Below are 22078 nucleotides of genomic sequence, written 5' to 3' on the forward strand. Positions count from 1 at the left end.
TACAGTTGTTAAAATTTTATTCATAACCAGATTAAACAGAAACTGAAAACCAAATACGGTATCAACGTCACTAATAACCCATTAATGGAATTAGAGTCATTTGATAATGGCAGGTAAGTTATATTAACTCATATAATACATCAAACAAGATTATTGCAAACACAAGATTGGACTGGAAATCAATCCCTAAATGTTCCTATCTTCCTAGGAAAACACTGATGAGTTTTGATCATTGTCTAACATTGGAGGAAGATAAATCTCTATATGCTTCTATTCACAATGTCGTGGAAGGAAAGTATGATAATTGCTGTAAACTAAACAGCATCTGACTGTTTTCCTAGAAAGATGGGAACATTGAAAGAGATATAGAGACTTATAAAGTTAGGCATCTGGTCTTTTCATATACCTTGATTCACGTGCCTGTTAAAAGTACGGTGGTTTCAAACGGGTTCGAACTCACAACGTATGGCACCAAGTCACCTAGCGGAGAAGCCACAGACAAAATTGCTCGGCCAAATCCCCAATCTCAAAATGATTGGTTCAACAACTGAGCTAAGTTTTTCCATTTTTTCTGACTGCGACCCCTCCACACGCTTTATTTACAATTGAGTGCCCTCACATTCGTGCATTTTTTCTACATATCAACCCCCTGGCCCGGAGCTCATATTTTGATGAGGGTGTTGAATCCCATACTTACTTTGGTATTCAGAAAGTATTACCACAACAACCTTTGAGAGATTCAAAAGAAGTAGTCAGGTTAACTGCATCCAATATGGGCAATCGTATGCATTTCAGAGCTAGCTTCATTCTGGTTACCACACGCATTACTATCAGCAAACATTTCGCGGCTATTAGTAAACAAAGTCTGTGCCATCTATTGCCAGCAGTCAAGAATTCTGCATGCTTTTCGTTATATATTCATGCACAAAATATACATTCTTTACATTTAATACACCTATTTGTTAAATATCTGCATGAAGTACATTTAACTATGCGGACTTTGCCGGGAGGGACAATAGGACATCCTCTTGAGTTTGGTAGCATAGCCAAGATCTTATAATGTATTTCTTGCAGACTGTTAATGAAAAAAATGTTAAGCTTGTCATCTTGAGATTCAAACGTCTCCTCTCTTCCGAGGATACAGGCATTATCCATGCTTTACAAGTTCTACGTGTAAACAATGAGGTCATTATGTATATTAATACGCAACGGGATGTGGCCATCACTATACCAAAAAATTACAAAATTTGACATAATTGTCTGGTATTGCATATATTCCCACCTCCAAATCTATAAGTGTTTTTAAATAATATCATTCCTTATGGTATATTATTATAAAAAAACTTTATGGCCCTGATGTGGAATTTGTGAACCTTGGGTGTAAAAGCACTCACAGGCTCCAACAATTCTGCCACAGTACATCTTTATTCAAAACTCCATACCATGGCAGTAAATTAAATATTATAGTCTTACATTCATTTTAACGGTTTTTAAAGAGTGAATATGGCTGATTATATGATTGATATATTGGAAATCTTTATGATTCTTATTATACATTTTAGATCTCTTGCTGTTGAGAGACTTCATAATATTGAATTGGGAATAGTGAAAATATTTACCCACTTAATATTTGAGATGATTGGAGCTACTGACAAAGTGGAAATAGAACACAAATTAAAGGTGAGAAATTTTAGTATTATTTTGAGTTTCAAGATTGGGTTTATCTGTAGTTTTTCATACCATAAAACTGTGCTAGTCAATCAGAGACCATGTTAAACAGGAACTTTACTATAAATGCCTAATTATTGTAAATCTATATAAAGTCTAGCTACTAGCTGCTTCTTGAGTCAAAAGGAAGTGAAAATTAATTGTTGAAATTCGGAATGGTTATATACTTCTACAGTATTCAAAGATTCAGTAGACATGAACAACTCTTTGAGTTCTGCTTTTTGTCACATAATATCTATATTATTTATTTGCACTTCAGTATCATATACAGTTAAAGTTCACCTCGTAACGTACATGTCACCATGGATGTGACATCTGTGATGTCAACTCAATGATGTTACTCTACAGCCAAGATACTGGGGATTTAATATGGTTTTTCTGGCCACGGAATGTAATCATGTTCAGTGGAGAATGGAGTTTTTATACTCAGAAAAAATAATTTGTAGCAGATAGTGTTTACTTTCTGATAAACTATCTTGTACATGAAAACTCATGCCAAGTTATCATCAGTAATCCTACATGTACTCACAGTCCTGTATGATCTGTTTAAGATACTTCACCACATAAGAAAGTGATATCTCATTGGTAGATCAATAACTAAGTAGACATTTTAGTATACATACACTCAGAATATGTATTTACTAACGTTGTCTTACCATTTTTTACAATAGGCTTTTGATTGGACAGCATTCAAAAGAACATTATCTCCATCTTTTGTATACAAACACCAGTCATATGTAGGAAGAGATTTCAAGCTATGGGCTCAAGTGGCACCATTCATACTTGCTTCAAACGTACCACCTGGGCATCTACAATTGTGGCACCTCATTAGCGAGGTAGGTTATAAGATTGATCCCATTAACTAATTATTGGAGAGATTAGATGGGTTGTGATGTGTAAGATGGCTATGTGTCATCTGTAAGAGATAATAATTATATTATTTGATATTTGGACACCATGGTGCAAATCACCAAAGGTTTTCAATGTCACCACAATATCTGTGTATAATTGTGTCCGTAATTAGGCATTTCTCAAATTTACTCAAGCAAACATGATGATTTTATGCGGATGTTTAATTGGATTGGATTTTCTTTGCCACTTCACCGTCTCCCTAATACATACCAATTGGTCATGGTGTCCACTCAAGTCTCACTTTGATTCTAAGTGTTATTATTAAACGCTAAAAAGTATGTAGGCTATATTTTTATAATCGTAGCTTTAGTTCCTTTCTATTCTATATTCTATTGTGCCTTTTGACAATGCCAGGTTACATTTCTTATAAAGTTACCCATGTATTTGGTGATGGCTAGCTGTGAAAATCATCAGAAAAACTATTTACTAGATAATCCTGGACTGATCCGATGGCCAATATACTGCAAGCTGTCTTAATTCATAGCTTTTCAAAAGCTAAGAATTAGGAAAGTGTATTTGATAATTACATCTTCAGACAAAAAGGAAGCAATAGACAAAGTTTTAAAATCATCTACATAGGTCTTCACTTTCCTTTCACTTTTCAGGTTTTTGTACTTGTGCACCAGTCAAACATAGAGTCAGATGAACTGCGTACTCTACAAATGAAAGGATTGATTAATAACCTGATAAGTGAAATTAAGAAGATTTTTCCATCATCTCTGAAGAAGCCAAAGATACACATGCTGCTTCACTTGATAGATGACATTACAGATGATGGTCCATGTGACTGCACTGACACTGAAAGGTACATAATGTTCATCAGAAACACACATTGTTCACAAGATCTTGTTGTCAGTATCCTACTAGATAAAGCAATGGTGCAATATTTTTTCTAAATATTGCATTTGAATTGTGTTATCTTTTACATGATTAAATTGTGCAATTCAGCGTACACAATGATGCTGCTCAGTTACCTTAAAAAGGCCCAGGGATCACCTTTGTTCTACTTTGTAATAGGATTATTTAGGTGTGATAACCTCTTGTTTTCAAGTGAAGTTGTAATATCATGTGGGTAAATTTTCTGATGAGACAATCTGGTGCCAATACAGGCCTTTAAGAGCTGTATTATCAAAGTCATTTTGTAATATCTGGTTTGCTACATGATTGTTAGAGCAAAATACTTTAGTGCATTGCATATATATAGTGCTTATTGTGAAAATACTATAATTGAAGATTCTGAATTTATCAGTACACTGATAAAAGAGAGAAAATACATAATGAAAACTGATGAGAATAAGTGTTTCTGATATTGGTTATATAACTTTGTTCCTTCTCAGATGTGAATCATTAATGGGCCTGGTCAGGGTCCAGTATTTGTTTACCAACCACCACAATCCGTCTAGAGATCTGGCTATAAATTTTGGTAGACTCAAGCAGATTCGGTTTATACTCCAGGGTGGATTTTGGAAGACTGATGATGATTACAGGTATAAAGAACTTAATTACCTCCCTAGAGAGTAAACATGATGAGTCACTAAGTTAAAATAATACATACAAACATTATTCATCATCATATACCTAAACTCAATACAAATTGATATTGACCTGAACAAAAAATGCAAGACTTTATGAGCACCTTGTAGATACAAAACACCCATTAAAGGTTTGTATTTAGTAAATTGGATGACTCTCCTATATATTGGAGATGGGGTTGATGGTTTGATGAAATAGCTCATGTCATGTATTTTCTGCAGTGAAAACATTTTATGTTATTTGATATCAATTCAAAATAAAGATAATATCTAACAAATTTTGACGAGGGATATTTTTGGAATAAAATTTATCTGCAGATAATCAGCTTGGTAAAATCATATAATCCTCTATTAAATTGCAAAATTTTGTCTGAGCTACAGACTGCTGCTTACTACCAATTTCAACACATGGTCATGCCATCAAACTTTCTGTTGTAGTACATCGAAATTATCATCTGAGGACTCAGATACAAAGCCATTACATGTACATGAAAATGTAAAATATGTACCAATAATGTTATTATGAAAATACCGGAAAGTGTGCACTTGAACATTAGCGCAAAGCATTACTGACATGATAAATTGCCCCAGTGACTCCATGCAATCATGCATTTTGGCAATAATGACACCATATTCTTCATAAAGAGAAACATTAGGAACTATTTATAGACAATTTTATTCAATTTTGCTATCTTTTCACATTCATAACTCAGATGCTGTGGAAATTCTGTCAGAAAAATGAATAGAAGACTAGAAGTCCAGAAATTCATGTATGGGAATCAAAGAACTAGATGTCATGTAAAAGGTGAACTAAGAAAGGTAAATTCTTATCTTTATTTTAATCACTATAGAAGACTACTTTATAGTAAACAAATAATAGACACTATCTACACAGTGATACATAGCACTTGGATGACAAACAATACAATACCAACATGGAGTCCAGTGACATGAAGTGTCTATGTTAAAGGTAGAAATGTTTCTGATCAAGGAAAGTGAGATTTCTCATTCATAAAAACAGTTTCAGCAAGAAAAATCTGTGTTGCGAGATGATTGATTAAATAATATCTAGGCAGTGCTTCAAAGCTGAAATATCTTACCCTGTAGAAGGAATGTTGACAAAGTATCTACAGTAAGAACAGCCAAGGTACAAATAGTGACGTAAAACAAGAATGCATTTCCTATCATTTGTTATACACCTTGTTTTAGTGATTACTTTATGGTAATAGTGTTATATTTTGATAGTTTGAAGGTGTCAGACGTGATGAGTCCATGGAAGAGGAAACTGTCATTGATAGGTAACGCGTTTAAGCCTTCTTTAAACAGTACACTGCTCTAAGACTGTAAACTATAATGTTCTCCATATCACCAATATTCAATATCTTTAAATGATGTTTGTTATGGAACACTTACTCATCAAAAAACAATGTGATTCAAGCAAGTACATGTTGTTAGGCAAAGGCTGTTTTGTTAAGTTAAAGACTGAATGCGTACTGCACCAAAAAATGGGTCTTTAAAGGCAGAGGTGTTATATAAGAGAGGAAATACATGCAGTATATTTACCCTCAAATATAATATTAGATTAGATACAGTGTTCTCCCCAGGAATTTTTTAGAAGAGGGCGAAGACGTGGTGCGAAGCACCACAAGCGACCGCGCAAGCGGTCGCGGGGGGAGGTCAGGAGGGGGGTGTCCCCCCTCCTGCCGTTGGAGCTTTTGAAAAACAGAGATTAAAATGGTGTTATTTGGTGGCACTTTGGGAGTATTTTTTCAGATTTTTTTCGTATAAAAAATTCAAAGGAAAGGAGATCTGAGACAGTGTTTCATAACTTTTATTACAGTTCGCTGATTTCAATTATGAAGATTACATTTTTTGAAAACGAAAACATAGCGAGAGACATACATTTATTCATCGATGTCAAAATGATCACGGTGACCATAAACTCAGCTTGGGGAGCATTGTTTCAGATTTTTTTCGTATAAAAAACACAAAGTAAAAGAGATCGGAAACAGTGTTCCATAACTTTTATTACAGTTCACGGATTTCAATGAAGATTACATTTTTGAAACGAAAACAGCGAGTCTAGAGACATACATTTATTCATCGATGTCAAAATTAGCACCATAACACTCACGTGTTCTCATCCTGATACACGTCCGACCAAGCCTAAAATTAGGTTGTTTTGCTTTGGGAATGAATACACAAACGAAATTCTAACCTCCTATAAAAACTTCAGCGTACTCTGCTGTCCTTGGTTACCCTCAAGCTCCTTGCCATGTTTACTCAGCTAAGTCGGTTACCTAATGCACGGTCCCTATAGGACCGTGGCTAACGTACGTTACGGACTGAGCCATGCAAATATGGCTGCCTTCGATGAGTTGCACATGGGCTTATGATCTCGGATGACATCACAAACTCGCGAGATTTGCAAGATCGATGAGAATTACGTTTGCAGTCTGCAGGATCGATGCTCACGCTCAAATTTTGCTTGTAAATCACTGTCAACTTTTTTTTCCCGTACATTTTATTGTTTTATTTTTCAAAAAAAATAAATCTGTTTCATTTCTGGCAAGGGGGCGCTCGGAATTTACAAGAGGGCGCCACGCCCCTGTTACCTTATTCAGGGAGAACACTGAGATACCATGGCATAGAAAGACTAGTATAATGATATGTCCAGAACTTTTTCTGAATTTAATGTATAGTAGCATACTGTTAAAGTATATGGTTTCCTGATTAAACAGTTTTGATGTTGCTTTGCTAACTGTAGATTGATAGCAGAAGTAGACGTCAGACCTAGAGAGTTTGCAGAAATAGATGTCAGTCCCAGAGAGTTTAAAGCTGTCCAAGCAGAAAATGGAATTGTGAACATAGGAGCATTTCTGAGCTATACAACACCCATTGGAGAGGTAAAATAACTTCAATAAACAATGATTAATCACATCACATCCATGTACACAGTACATGTACCAAAAGTTTCCACCATGTATGATACACAAGTTGAATATAATTTTGGAGATTAATAATCACTAGTATCACAATTGAGAAGCACCCTTTGGCTGGCTAATTGTATTTTGCTTTTATTGACTTGTTAGAAATAGCAGTAAAATTTACAGAAATCAGTTACTACAGATGAATTTCAAGTTACCTTTTGGAAAAGTTGATACAGTGAACCAACTAAAAACAGACACAAAAAGGACTGAGAAATGATCAGTAAGGCTGTGTCAAGCTTTAGTGATATTTGTGGTATCAAGATTACACAGAGTATAATTTAAGGCAGATCTCACACCTTTAAAAATTAAATCACAATATGTTGCTTGACGACAAGATTATTCCATATTACGAATGAGTAAATATGGGAGTCACCATAAAGTTTTTGATTATAGAGCCAAAGTATCTTAAAAGTGAATTCCTGTGAACTTGAAAGCTTTGAAAGACTAATATTCAACTCTCTCTCTCTCTCTCTCTCTCATTCTCTCTCTCTCTCTCTCTCTCTCTCTCTCTCTCTCTCGTAGTCATATGGGAAGCTTGTCAAATGCATCAAAACATTTACACAGGACATCTGTATCGTGCAGAAATTGCAGCCGTGTCAACCAGAAGATTTGACAAGTTCAACTGTGAAGTTTTCAAGCTCACAGAGCATCTTGAATCATTTGAATCCTGCAATATCAACTGTCTTCATTCCTTTATTCATTGTTGTGAATACACTACATGTAGGATGAAGAAGATCAATGGGCAGGAGAAATATGTACATGAGGAACAATACCATTACTACAGGATAAATAGATTTTTCATTTATAGTTCAAAAATTTGAAAGATTAACATACCGGTACTTAAAATGTACTGATTGAAACCCCCATTCCAACTCTGTTGTGTTTTAGTGCACTTTTGATTAGAGCAAAAGACACACGACTCACACAGTGTAGCCATTAACTACAATTCTACTTTATTAACATAATCTCATAAGTAAACTACACGTCATTGGTTGCTATTGGATACTTGAGATAGTGTCTCATCCTAGTGGCTTCCATCATTCAACACTTGTTAATAGAGTGAATATACTACATTCCTCCCCGCTAATTTTATATGTCCTGTCAGAGTTCAGAGTTCATGACGTAGAGTTCATATGAGTTCAGTTAATTCCTAACTATATGCTAACTAAAATAAAATGCAATCTACTATGCCGAAATATGAGGCTTTGAGGTAGACTACTCGCTGCCTCTGTGATTGTGAGGGATTATTCTGCCCCTGTCACAGTACACTCACCTTTGTTTTGGAAACTACAAATCTAATCTATCTGGAGCTTTTCTATTCCATACAGGATATCTTCTTCCATTGTTTTAGGTGGTGGTGACACAATTGGTTGCTGGATCCTTATTCACGGTAGCACTTCCTGATGATATGTTGGCTGGTGCTGTATTCAATACTGGCACCGAAGTTATAGGTGTTTCAGATGCATCTGTTATTAGATATCCATTAAATACAGTTAACTCTCTTCTACGCTTATAGAACGGAGTTAGATTCTGATCCTTGTGAGACCATCCATTCATAGTAGCTTTGTATACGCTGACTAGAACAGGATCTCGGTACGTCTCTTTTCGAACACGAGCGCTTGTAACAGGGAGACTCAAATTGCGAGGTGTGTAGCACTTCGATCACGTCTTCCTTCTCTTCAAAATTGGTGTGTAAGGGTAATCTCGATAAACCATCTGCGTTGCAGTGTTTCTTGGTATTCTGTATTGAATATCATAATCAAAACGGCAAGATATATTGCGTATCGTTGCAATCTTGCTGCAGTTGTTTCTGGAATTCCTTTTTCTGGGTGGAATATCGATACCAGCGGTTGATGGTCTGTCAGTAGTGTGAATTTTCGCCATACAGGTAGGTGTGAAATTTCTCCACTCCCCATACTATTGCGAGCGCTTCTTTCTCTATCTGCGAATAATTCTTCTCTGCCTTTGTTAGCGATCTTGATGCATAGGATATTGGTCTTTCTTGCCCATCTTCCATGTGTGGGAGACCACTGCTCCTAATCCATATGGTGAAGCCTCACATGCAATTTTGATCGGCAGGTTAGGATCATAATGCGCTAGCACTTTCTCTGATGTGATGAGTTCTTGGCTTTCTTAAAAGCTTTATCACATTCCACTTGAACCTTCTACTTTTCTCCAACAGTCAGTTCAATGGATGCAATACCATTGCTAGGTTTGGTAGAAATCGATGATAATAATTTATCAATCCAAGAACGAGCGAACTTGACTGACTTCCTTCGGTTCGGGTGCATCGGTCATGGCTTTGACCTTCTCTTTCGTCTCGTGGAGCCCATGTTGGTCGATGACATGTGAGCAGAACGTGGTTTCATCTTTGAAGAATTCACATTTCTCCAAATTGACTTAATAATAATAATAATAATAATAATGGGTTCTTATATAGCGCACATATCCACAAGTACATGTGCTCAAGGCGCTTTACAATTATTATTACCCCTGGTCACTTGACCTAATATGATACCACTCAATCCCCTTGGAGCCGGCAAACAACAGCTCACATGTGCAGCCAATAAGCGCAGCAGAGCTAAACGCACACATTACAACCACTGTCCTACCAGGTACCCATCACTCCTGGGTGGGGAGAAGCAATGAGGAATAAAGTGCCTTGCTCAAGGACACAACACTTGAACCTGTAGGTTATGCCCTTGAAGACGTTTCAATACTTCTTCAATATTGGCTAAATGCTCGTCGTCATTTTCGCCTGTTATGATCATGTCATCAATGATGCATTTCGTGCGAGTAGCTCCTTGCACCACTTGATCCATGGATCGCTGCCATATTGCAGGTGCTGAGGCGATACCAAACACTAATCTGTTGTATAGGTATAGCCCTTTGTGTGTATTGATGGTGAGATACTTCATAGAGTCTTCATCCATCTCCATCTGATGATAAGCTTGACGCAAGTCGATGCGTGTGAATTTCTTTCCGTCTGCTAGGTATGCAAAGATATCTTCAATACGTGGTAGTGGGTACTGATCTACCTTCAATACTGGGTTGACTGTTGTCTCAAAATCTCCACATATATGTACTGCACCTGATTTCTTGGGGACTGGTACAATCGGCGTTGCCCAATCACTGTGTCTTACTTTTGACAAAATACCTTCACTTTCAAGTCGGTCCCACTCTTTTTCCACTTTCGGACGTAGAAAGTATGGAACTTGGCTGGCTTTCTGGAATTTGGGCACTGCATCCTTCTCTATCAGTAGCTTTGCCTTGATTCCTGTCATAGCTCCGTCTTTGAAAACTTTTGGGTATTCGTCTAATATTGTTTTCAGCTTTTCACCAGTTGTTGTCTTTGTTGTCTTCTTTTCAACGTTAACTGCTTTCACTGCTTGGCGGTTGATTTCTTAAATTTTCTTCCAAATTATCTGTATTTTGCATAACCAGTTTCTTCCCATCAGAGGCTTGCTTTTTGTCTTGCAGACATACAGCTCTAATTTAGACTTCTGGTCTTCATATTCAACCATGACATCCAGATACCCATAATGCCTAGGTTGTGCCCTGTAATGGCTCTTCTGTTTACCTCGGCATCTTTCAGCTTTGCTCCCTTGAAATACTTGTCATAGTCATCTTTTGACACGAGAGAGATTGGGGATCCGGTGTCTATTTCCATGTTAATGAGTTTTCCATTTTCTCATGGTGTTACTCTTGCAGGTTGACTGCCTTGTTTGTTTAAATTCTTAACACTTGTGAGGCTTGAAACAAAGTCGCTGTCACTACTGTCTTCTTCTAAAGCATGCAATTCACAACTTCTTGCTTTTGCTTTTCTGGAATTTCTTTTTGCTTTCTCCCTTCCCTTGTTTAGAACGGCAAGCACTTTGAATGTGTCCAGTTTTCTTACAGTTGTGACACTCAGCATCTTTGAATCTGCAGTCAGCTGGCTTATGGCCTTTCTTATCGCACCGATAGCAAGGCTTTGTCTTCCCTTGGGGATTACTGACCTTATTGACTTTGAGGTCTTGCATGCGGCTCTTCAACTCAGGCTGCTTCTTATCAGCTGACTCCATGGAGATGGCAATTTGCATAGCCTTCTCGAAAATGTGTCATCTTCCTGCAGTAATCTCTTCTGAATACAGAATGTACGTAGACCGCAAACCAACTTATCACGGAGGGCTTGGTCCAAAAATGTACCAAACTTGCAGGTTTTTGATAGTCTCCGCAGTTCACATGCGTATGCCTTTAATGGATTCGCTTTCTTTTTGATATCTATACCAAAATGTTAATCTTTCATGCACCAGCAATGGCTTCTGTTCATAGTGATTTTCAAGAATCTCAACAATTTCCTCGAATTGCTTGGATGTTGGCAATGCTGGAAATATCAAATTTTCTAATGTACCATACACTGTTGGTCCCAATAACGATAATAGGCATGTAACTTTCCTGTCTTCTGGTACTGATTGGCATTGAAATAGAGGGTGTAATCTCTCTGAATAGAGAATGTACGTAGACCGCAAACCAACTTATCACGGAGGGCTTGGTCCAAAAATGTACCAAACTTGCAGGTTTTTGATAGTCTCCGCAGTTCACATGCGTATGCCTTTAATGGATTCGCTTTCTTTTTGATTTCTATACCAAAATGTGAATCTTTCATGCACCAACAATGGCTTCTGTTCATAGTGATTTTCAAGAATCTCAACAATTTCCTCGAATTGCTTGGATGTTGGCAATGCTGGAAATATCAAATTTTCTAATGTACCATACACCATTGGTCCCAATAACGATAATAGGCATGTAACTTTCCTGTCTTCTGGTACCTGATTGGCATTGAAATAGTGGGTGAGCCTCCTTGCATAAGCTGACCATGTTTCTAAACTGTCATCAAATGCATCTATGCGTCCCCAGCGTTCTGAAGATGGTCTTGCCATTTGGGCTGGTGGGGGAGCAGGAGAAATACTTCGACCATGTGTTGATGTTTGATTGATGACAACGGCGTTTTGTTCCGTATCACCCTTAAAGGCTACCAAGTAACTTTACTGACTTTGTTCAACAGGGTGTGGCTCAAGTTCGACTCAAGGCAACTTTTTCCGTCTTCCAGTTGAAACTTCACAGGACTTAGTTACTCGGAGTTCAACTTCACTCAGGCTGTGCGGGGTGTCTTCTTTCACACACTTGTGGATCATAAGAGCATCCTCGTCGTGTTATGTTTTAGTGCACTTTTGATTAGAGCAAAAGCAAAAGACACACGACTAACACAGTGTAGCCATTAACTACAATTTCACTTTATTAACATAATCTCATAAGTAAACTACACGTCATTGGTTGCTATTGGATACTTGAGATAGTGTCTCATCCTGGTGGCTTCCATCATTCAACACTTGTTAATGTATATAGGGTGAATATACTACAAAAACTGTTTACAAGTTGTCAATTAATATTAGTTTGTCAACCAAGTCTGCACATAATGAAATCCAATACTAGTGCCAATGCAAGAGTCATTGTGTTCACCATCTTATTTTCAAAAAAAGGCAATTTTTCTCTTTATAGTTTACATACGTCAAAATGCAGGTTGTTCTTCAAGATTTCTACTGTCACATGTTGAGAAAAATTATCTTATATTTGTAGAATGTCAACATTCTAGTTAGAATCACTGTTCTAAAATCAATGCATGATATGTATGATGACTAAAAATACGCTAACTTTTTAATAAGGGTTTTGAGACAATGGTCCGAAACCCCCTGGTAATCGTTCTGTTTTTTTATTATTATTCTTCTTCAGCCTTATAAATGCAACTGCCTCACAAACACCATTGCCCCTAACAAATTTCAAATTTGGCACAAAGGTAAAACTCCACCCAAGTAATCCTTTGATCACATGACCAGAACAATGGGTCACGTGACCTGGTGCCCATTTTGAAAATTAACTTCAGTTGCATTAAAATTAATCAATCAAATTCTGTTCTACGTTTTGTATAGCATAGGACTAGGTTTCTTCATGCCAAAGATCAAGGCAGATTTTGAGAAGAAGATTTTTAAAGTAATTTTATTATTTTTCAATGACCTTTGACCTGCCCTATACCTATTCAGCTAAGGTATGGTAATAGCTTATTCTGGCCTATGTAAGAGTTCAAGAGGACTAGTGTCTAGTGAACAAAGACCAGTGGAGGACCAAAATGGACTCCTGAATTTGGGGATGGCCTTGACCTTTGATCTTGGCATCTTCCCGCACATTTAAATATACACATGTCTAATTCAGGACTTGTCAATCGAGCTAGAGGTCTCATTTTCGGTATACAGACGTAGATATGGGAACAAAGTTTTGTGACAAAATATCACATGACCAGTAAATTCCTGTACCTAATTAGTTATGCACATATCTAATTATTGGTTAGCTGACGAAGCAGAGGTCTGATGTTCGGTAAACAGGTATAACTATGGGTTCAAGTTTTTTTGACAAAGTGTCATGTGACCTCAATGACCTTTGACCTAAAGTACCATATATGTCAATAACTCTGTTAAAGCACAAGTACTACACCCTTCATATTTGTGTGACGGAAGACTTTATGAGGCCACTTCCTGTACCTAATTAATTATGCTAATATCTAATTCTGAACTATCCAAAAGAGTTACAGGTCTGACTTTTGATAAAGATGGATAAGTAGGGAGAAGTATTTTTGACAAAATGTCAGGAGACAAGGATGACTATTGACCTTGATTCACAAATATATTCGTAACTCATTATCTATGTGCATGTCTATTTCTCGTATTACCCCTGTGCACCAAGATGTCTTGAAACCTCAGTCATTGCTGCTTTGCAGCTATATTTTATTTCTGTATTTAGTGCATGCCATTTAGTTAATGAAGACAATTTTTTCCCATACCATATGAAAATCGTCCGTCTGTTTACCTTGCCTGATTATCATTCAACAACTGGGACACCAAGAATATATTGACTTTATAGTTTGTACGTTATGCAGATTTAACATATACAGCTTAATTACTGAGGTATAGATGATTGTTATTGTTGGTAATAAAAAGATGAAAAAAGGGGAATGGTGTGTGAATGTGTTTTCTTTTATTTAGTTCGTTATCAAAACTGACACTACACACATGTACATTGACATACCGAGAATAAACATAGTTGATTAGTGATTTTCACAAATCGTAAACACAAATCACGGTAAGTTAAGTTTAACAGTTCAAGCATCAAAATAAAAAACTGAACTGTCAGTATCAAGTGACATGCCTAATATGGTCATACACCAGCAGTATTACAGTGTTGACAACAGGGCTGTAGCAGAACTGGTTTAGCAGTAATGTAGCACCCATGTTCTAACAGTGCTGTAGCAGCACTGTTAGAACATGGGTGCTACAATCCAGTTCCAACAGCGCTGTAACAGCACTGTTGAACATAGGTGCTGCAGACCTATTCCAACAGCGCTGTTACAGCAGTGTTGGAATAGGCATGCTACAGCCAAGCTATAACACTGGTGTTACATGTCAGAATAAACATTCATGTTACATTGATGCGGTTACTTCACTGCTACATTACTGTCCACCATCGCTGTAACAGTGATGAAATAGCAATGTAGCATACCTGTCCTACTTTAGTGGTGTAGCTGTCGTGAAGCATGCGTGAAACGTACACTTGTTACAATACCATGAACACTGAATTTCCTGATTTTCACTTTATGACACATTTGCATGAGAGTTTATTGCAACATCAAAAGTTTGTACAATTACTCCTAGTGCTTCCAGACAACCTTAATAACCTAGCTGCCTCTCATTGAACCAGCTCTTTGTAATTTTGTAGTTAGTAGTTGTCTCTAAACCTAGTAATTAAATGCGCCCAAAACAGAAAATGCTCCATCTTAAATTTCAGCGGGGAATATACAGACTGAGAAATCTCATTTTCAGGAAATTTAGTGCTTTCAACTAAACAGTAGACTTGCTGACACTTATTGCCAATATTTATCAAATGACATGTAATTCTGTACCTATACTACAGCAATTAAAGTAAAATTAATATTGCATTGTAATTTGAGATATAGGTAATTAATTATCAAAACAGTGTAGTATGTTGTGTCATTTAATATGCTGCCTTTGTTGTTCAAGTTGATTTAAAGGATTTATTAAAATGTTTTCACTAAAAATATGTTGTGTACATGTTGATTTACAAGTGCTTACAATCACTTGAAAAGACAATGATTAATTGGTGTGACAAAAAGGCAGTTTGATGTAACGGGCTGGTATGGCTCTGTAACTTTCAATGATTTTTCACTATTTTTGTCTTCTATGTCAACTGCAGTTTCTTTTTCTACTCCCTAAGCCATGCTTAGTTAACACACAGTGTCAAATTTGTAAATTCAACCCATACATTGACAGACTGCGATATTAGTGTTGACAAATTAAGTGAACACTGGTCTGGATAAGGGTTAAAATGCAAACAATAACTGTGTAGTTTACAAATTCATGTATTGACCCTGTGTTGACGAGCTAAGTACTTGTTTCAATATGCCTCCAGGAGTAACACAAGAACTTATAAACTTATAAACTGCTCCTTGAGATTCTTGAACAAAGCAAAATGTAAAACACACATTGGCAAATACAGTTAACAGAAAGACCAGAGTGAAGAAGACTTATTGAGTATTTCAGAAGGAAAGAAAAGAGAAATAAAAATAAAACTTTGGGAAAATATACTTAAAAGCAATGTCACATTTCATAATACTTACCTGAGATAAATTACAGCAGATGTAACCTTAACTTTTGATGATTTTTACAGTAATTTTGTTCTGCCTTACAATTAGATTTTCTAGTTCTACCACATACAGCATGAATTGCCAAAATGGCTGATATTAAATTTCTGAACAGAACTTGTATAAATGTATTGTGCTTTGCTATTGTTGAGGATTGAATTTCACTCTAGTTGTCAACGATATTGTAAGCTATATACACTGTACCTGTAGGTTATGTTGAAAAGCCAAGTACTGGGCATTTCATCATGATGTATCATCTACAGAACAAGAAAGTGCAACTGTAACTAGTACAAAATTACTGTAAAAATCATTAAAAGTTCAAAAGGAATAAACCTTCAGATAATATTGGCAGCACAAAGCTTTGAGAAGGGTTGCATATGGCAACATTGGTCAAAGGTCAGAAGGTCAATGGTTCATTGAAGGTTGGAAGGTCGAAGCTTCAACAATGGTTGGTACGCTGAAGCTTCAAACAAGATCAGGAAATCAAAGCTGCAGTAAAGGTAGGTAGTTTGAAGATTTAACAAAGGTCAGAGAGAGGAAGCTTCAAAAGAGGTTGGAATGTTGAAGCTTCGACAAAGGTCAGAAAGAGGAAGCTTCGAAAGAGGTTGGTATGTTGAAGCTTTGACAAAGGTCAGGAGGTCAAAGATTCAGCAATGCTGGTCCGTAAAGCTTTCCCTCAGGTTGGTTCATCAAAGCTTCAACAAATAGGCAAACCTTGGTTGAAGGTTGAAATCAGAAATCTTCAAATAATCTTGGTACACAAATTGGTTTTGAAGCTTGGGCATGAAGCTTCGTCTGTGCTTTGAACAAGCTTTGCCAAAGGTGTTGCACAATTCCGTGTGTATTGGTGTGCATGTTAAAATGTTTGACCCCTTGTTAACCCTTAAATAGATGACGCATACCTTCAAATGTTTCATCCAATGTATCTTTACAGCTTGTCGAGTATTCCTTCTCTTCGCAATTGCAGATTGTTGCATTGCATTCCTCTGGAAAGCTGCTGCTTTTATAATCCGCGACAAGTACAACGTTCAAACCACGACGCGCTGGGATTACCTCCATTGAGGTCGAAGGGTATGTACATGTATATGTACAATTGCTGTGTGCCGGTGCAGTAACAATCGGTGAATTGAGTCAAACCATGGAGGAAGCAAACAAAGTCAAATATCGCATTGTTGAGCCATCTCGCTCCCACTTCTACGGTTAAAAGCAGCTTACAACCATTTGTTTATTTGTCCACGAGTGCAACTGTGTAGATCGACGCTTTGCTTGCCAACGTGTTATTATGCTTGATGTGTTTTGTGACGTAACTATATTAAAGTAGTAGGGGTGAGTGCCTTGCGCCGCTGGAAATATTGCATTCTTAGGGCTGAAACTATATCACTCGAGTAAAGCACAGTAGTGATTGCAAGTCGATGTGCAGTAGAATTATACTCAAGAGAGAAAAGCATACCTAAAGTTTTACTGGCAGTACAGACTGTTACCCACTGAAACTCCCTTGACCACAATGGACTATCCGACCCTTGACCTTCACGAAGGTAATGATATGAACCGCTTCTCGACACTGACTAAAACTGGAACCCCAGTCCAAAGCCTATGCGGAACGCATTAGTGTCGGAGTACACATGACATGTATCATACCATCATCAAAGATTCGCATGATTCTGCATTTATTTGACAAGTCTTCGAGGCGGCAGCTTATGCAGTAAACTGTGCGCGATGTAACATGCAGTGGGTATTCGCCCAGACCCACTTACACAATGGCCGTGCAAATGATCAGCCAGGTCAAGGGTATAACGGTAATGGCGTGAAGTTGAAAAAAAAACCTACCAGCCAGCTTTAGACTCGAGCACCGGCGAATCGTGACATTAACCAGCATGTACGTATGACCGGCACACTTATTCATCTCATAAATTTGACCACTTCGGTTCACTTCGGTTGCGGCCAGGAATGTATAAAGGTTACGTAAATAGTGTTGTGGAGGTATCTCACAATCACAGACTCTTCCATGCGCAGACAAAGGTATGTCAATTAAGTCTCTAAGGCCAAAGTAATTAAATTATTTGTTTTGCGTCCACTCTAAATGGGAAAAGGTACGCGTCTAAGCGGCTGAAAAACACACACAATAATTAAACACAATGTAATTTGATTGCAGCAAATGAAAAATTGTAACAATATTTTAGTTCAGAAAAATTAAGCGGTCATGTCCTAAAATTTCCCTTTTTAAATACATTGTGTGTGTTTTTCATGAAAACCTTAAAACCCTACGCGGGTGGGGACGCAAAAACAAAGAATTTAATTACTATGGCCTAATCTTTATTCAAACCAGTGCGGCCCCTCCGTGTTCAAATCTCCATGATTCAAATCAAACAATAATTAATCAGTAAAGCTTAATCCTCTGATAGCAAGGGAGGAGCCCTTGGGCGATCGGGGGTTGTTACTTGAAAATGTATTATGGCAAGGGGACACTATGTAAATGTTAGGCATGTCAATTTGATCAACAGACATTCAATTGTGAATATTTACATTTCCATTACATTTAGCATTGCCCTCCAGGTCATTTTTTACTCCGTGGTGTAATTATACTGACATATGATATATGTATAATATTCCAAATACCAAGGTACATTGTCTTTTAACATTGCACCTCTGCTTGTACAGTACATGCATGTACGTTCCTCAGGCCAACTTCTCCCATTGCCAATCTTATCCTGTATTTAAATATAAAATATATAAGATTTCACTGAAATTTTCCAGCTCACAGAGTCAGAGACAGTCAATGTGGCTCAAGAATTTTGCCAGCATTGTGCGAAGGTCTTCTGAGAGCCTTGTGTTAAAAATGCTAGAAGTAAATGTTTACAAAGTTCAGTGGTTTTTCAGAGACATACTGCACAAAATTTCTATCTTATGCTATGCTATGAATTCAGTCCTTTGTCTTCTTTTGAAAGTAGTGTACAGTTTGCAATTTCCTGGGAAAACTGACAAGAACTTGGCCATTTAAACAAATGCAATCACGGTGCAATGAAGCATTTGATAACTAACACTACTCTTACATGTTCCTACATACCACAAGTTTGTGGAACTGATTTCAGTCTGAATAATTGCCTGTATTTTCACCAAAAGTGCCTCATTATCTTTCACAAATACAAATTTTATATTTTGTACATTCATTTAACACTAACAAAAGACTTTGCATTAATTATATTTAAATGATTAGAGAGAAATGAATTAAATGTGAACTGACAAATATAAAGAGACTTAATAGTACATGTACAGTTGTGTACCAGTCAAACATACGTTTGATGCTGAACACTTGCAATAAGCAGGTCTTTCATACTCTGGTATTTCAATTGCAAAGGAAATTCTGGAGTTTTAAATGAAAGAGTAAGTGAAAAGTACACTGTACAGGTACATGTGACAGCCAGCTATAATACTGTACTGAATGCCAGTGTCATTTGCTTAAAGACAAACAAATCATTACACCTTCACTAAACTGCTGGATCTACCTTTCCCTTGGACCCCTCACCAAAAACAAAAATAGCAGCATAGTCACATAGGGTCATGATATAAGTCTATGAAATGGTCATGAATGTGAAGACAACCAGAATTGAGCTGACAGTGTTCTGGTGTCAAGTACTGAAAGTGAGAGTAAAATATTTATACACATGGTACATAGTGAATTTTAATATTTTTGTATTGTCTTTCAATTAGGCCTAAGTAAGTAAGTAAATTCTTTGTTTTGCGTCAGCGCGCGCCAAGGTCTCAGGGAGATTTTTTGGTTGCACTATTTTGTCGCAAAAACAAGTCGTGGCTTTTAACTTTGCGACGAAACACTCCTTTACGGTAGTCAGATTTCACGAAATGGACCATGCGGTGACGTAAAACAGTATCCTCTACACATTTACCCCTGTCGATACTATCTGCCTCACGCCGGGGCCTCACGTTCTCGCTGTCTGTTGTGGCTTTTGCCTGTTGTAGCTTTGCAGTCACGATAAAAATGGATGAAAGCAGGAAATAATCGAAGTTACAAAACAGGACACCTTTGCAGGGCAACTTGAAGGCATGGTCATTGCGAGCAATCGGACTTGAACAGAGAGAGATTCAGTCGGCGATTGGACTTGGGTACCACGACTCAGAGAGTATGGCAGACGGAAAAATCGGAAAGTGTTGAAGCCTATCCTAGTTTATCGGTCTTTCAGATTTGCCAAAAATTTGGTTAATTCGTCCATTTTAACTTGAAACAAAAACAAACCAGTGATCAGTCCTGTAAACGAAAGGCCTTTTTTGTTCAGTTTGGGTAAGGGAAAGTATATTAGAACCCCTATGTGAAAGTTCAAACTTGTAGTAGGCGGTCGTAGTTGCTCTGAAGGAGGTCATACTTTCTGCATTAATGACATAGTCTGGTAATTTATTTCAGGTGACCACAACTCTTCCTGAAAACAGACCTTCCTTGTGGTAAGTCGAACTGTTAGTTTATGAAGTTTGGGACAGCGTCCTCCGAGTTCTCGAGTCAGCTGGTAACTCAAGTGAAAGGTTACAGTGGTCATGGCCTTTGATAACTTTCTAGAGTTGAATCATGTCGCCGCGAATTCTTCTTTGTTTAAGAGTTATTAAACCAAGCTGTTTAAGTCTAGTTTGACAATTGTAATGTAGGAGTTTAGGTATTATTTGCCGTGGGAAGATTTTTATGTCCTTTTGTAGCCATGGTGACCAAGGTTGTACTGCATACTCGATGACCAAGGTTGTACTGCATACTCGAGCTGTGGTCTCACAAGTTGCTTGTAAAAACGAAGAATAACATTTTTGATTTGATCGACAATAATCGTTTGATGAGATCAAGCATTCTGTTTGCGTTTTTGCAAACATATCACATTTGCTTGAAGGTTTTAAGGTAGAATGAAGTAGGACGCCAAGGCATTTTTAGCTCACGTGTGTAAACACTTGGGCTATTGTCATAGCGATGTCTGTCTGTCTGTCCGTGTGTGTGTGCGTGTGTGTGTGTGTGTGTGTGTGTGTGTTAGTGTGTTTGTGTGTGGTGTGTGTGTGTGTGTGTGTGTGTGTGTGTGTGGTGTGTGTGTTATTGTCTGTCTGTTTACACGATAACTCAAAAACGCCCGAACGGATTCAAGTCAGATTTGGTACACAGGTACCATATGCTACTTGCAAGAACTGATTAGATTTTGGTTAGTGTGGCTTGCATATTAATGAAGTTATGCAATATCGTTTTTTTTCGTACAATGGTTTCCCTATGGAGACGGTAATGACAGTGTAGACATATATCAAGAGATACTGCACAAAATTTCATGAAACTTTTCACAGATGACAATCTCAGAACATTATGATGATACTATGAGTGTCATGTCAATTGCCTTCTCATTTGCATATTTAACGAACTTTTGTTATCAGTGAGATAACTCTGAAATTCCTGCACCAAACTTGATGATACTTGCAACAAATATTGATCTGATTTATATCTAATTATACGTAGAAGCATTGGACAGTGTCAAGTTAATAAATAGGTAATTTGCATATTTTATGTAATTAGTCATATAACTTCAATATAACTTCACCAAATGCAATGAAATCTGCTGCAAATACTGATCCGACTGATATCTAACTGTAGTGTAAAGCGTTCAGTAGTGTAAAATTAATTAAGGGTTCATTTGCATATTTAATGAACTTTGTAATTATGTATATAACTCTGAAATTACGGCACCAAAGTCTTTAAAATTGGGTACAGATATTGTTTTGATAAATATCTAATTGTACTGAGAAGCATTTGGCAGTGTAAAGTTAACAAATAGGTCATTTGCATATTTTATGAAGTTTTGTAATTAGTGATATAACTCCAAAATAACTGCACAAAATGTTATGAAATCTGCTGCAGATACTGATCCGACAGATATCTAATTGTGGTGTAGAGCATTTACTTGTGTGAAGTTAATTTAGGGTTTATTTGCATATTTAATGAACTTTGTAATTAGTGATATTACTCCAAAATTACATCGTTAAATTTGATGAAACTTGCTACAGATGTTGATCTGATAAATATCCAATTGTACTGAGAAGCATTGAACAGTGTCAAGTTAATAATTAGCTCATTTGCATATTTCATGAAGTTTTATAATTCATATAACTCCGAAATAAATGCATTAAACGTCATGAAACTG

The 22078-nt window shown here is 37.0% G+C and overlaps 2 protein-coding genes across 2 annotated transcripts in view; both read left to right on the top strand.

Moving 5' to 3' along the window:
* Positions 1-22078, top strand: part of LOC139136967 (uncharacterized) — a 412563-nt gene that overhangs the window by 347090 nt on the left and 43395 nt on the right. The gene's annotated exons all lie outside the window — the stretch shown is intronic.
* Positions 85-9514, top strand: LOC139136368 (uncharacterized). The gene is made up of 10 exons (XM_070704092.1): positions 85-113; positions 1563-1680; positions 2400-2564; positions 3246-3445; positions 3978-4127; positions 4886-4991; positions 5418-5470; positions 6940-7078; positions 8514-8613; positions 9345-9514. Exons 1-10 carry the CDS (start codon positions 85-87, stop codon positions 9512-9514), a joined length of 1230 nt encoding a protein of 409 aa, XP_070560193.1.

Source organism: Ptychodera flava, chromosome 7, assembly GCF_041260155.1.
Source record: "Ptychodera flava strain L36383 chromosome 7, AS_Pfla_20210202, whole genome shotgun sequence".
NCBI classification, from domain to species: domain Eukaryota; kingdom Metazoa; phylum Hemichordata; class Enteropneusta; family Ptychoderidae; genus Ptychodera; species Ptychodera flava.

Bases quoted from the DNA above. Each gene is read 5' to 3' on its own strand.
- LOC139136368 (XM_070704092.1), top strand. From the start codon at position 85: ATGGAATTAGAGTCATTTGATAATGGCAG. The intron at 1,681-2,399 runs GTGAGAAATTTT...TTTTTACAATAG, and splicing joins AAATAGAACACAAATTAAAG to GCTTTTGATTGGACAGCATT. The intron at 8,614-9,344 runs GTGTTTCAGATG...TTTCTCCAACAG, and splicing joins TACTGGCACCGAAGTTATAG to TCAGTTCAATGGATGCAATA.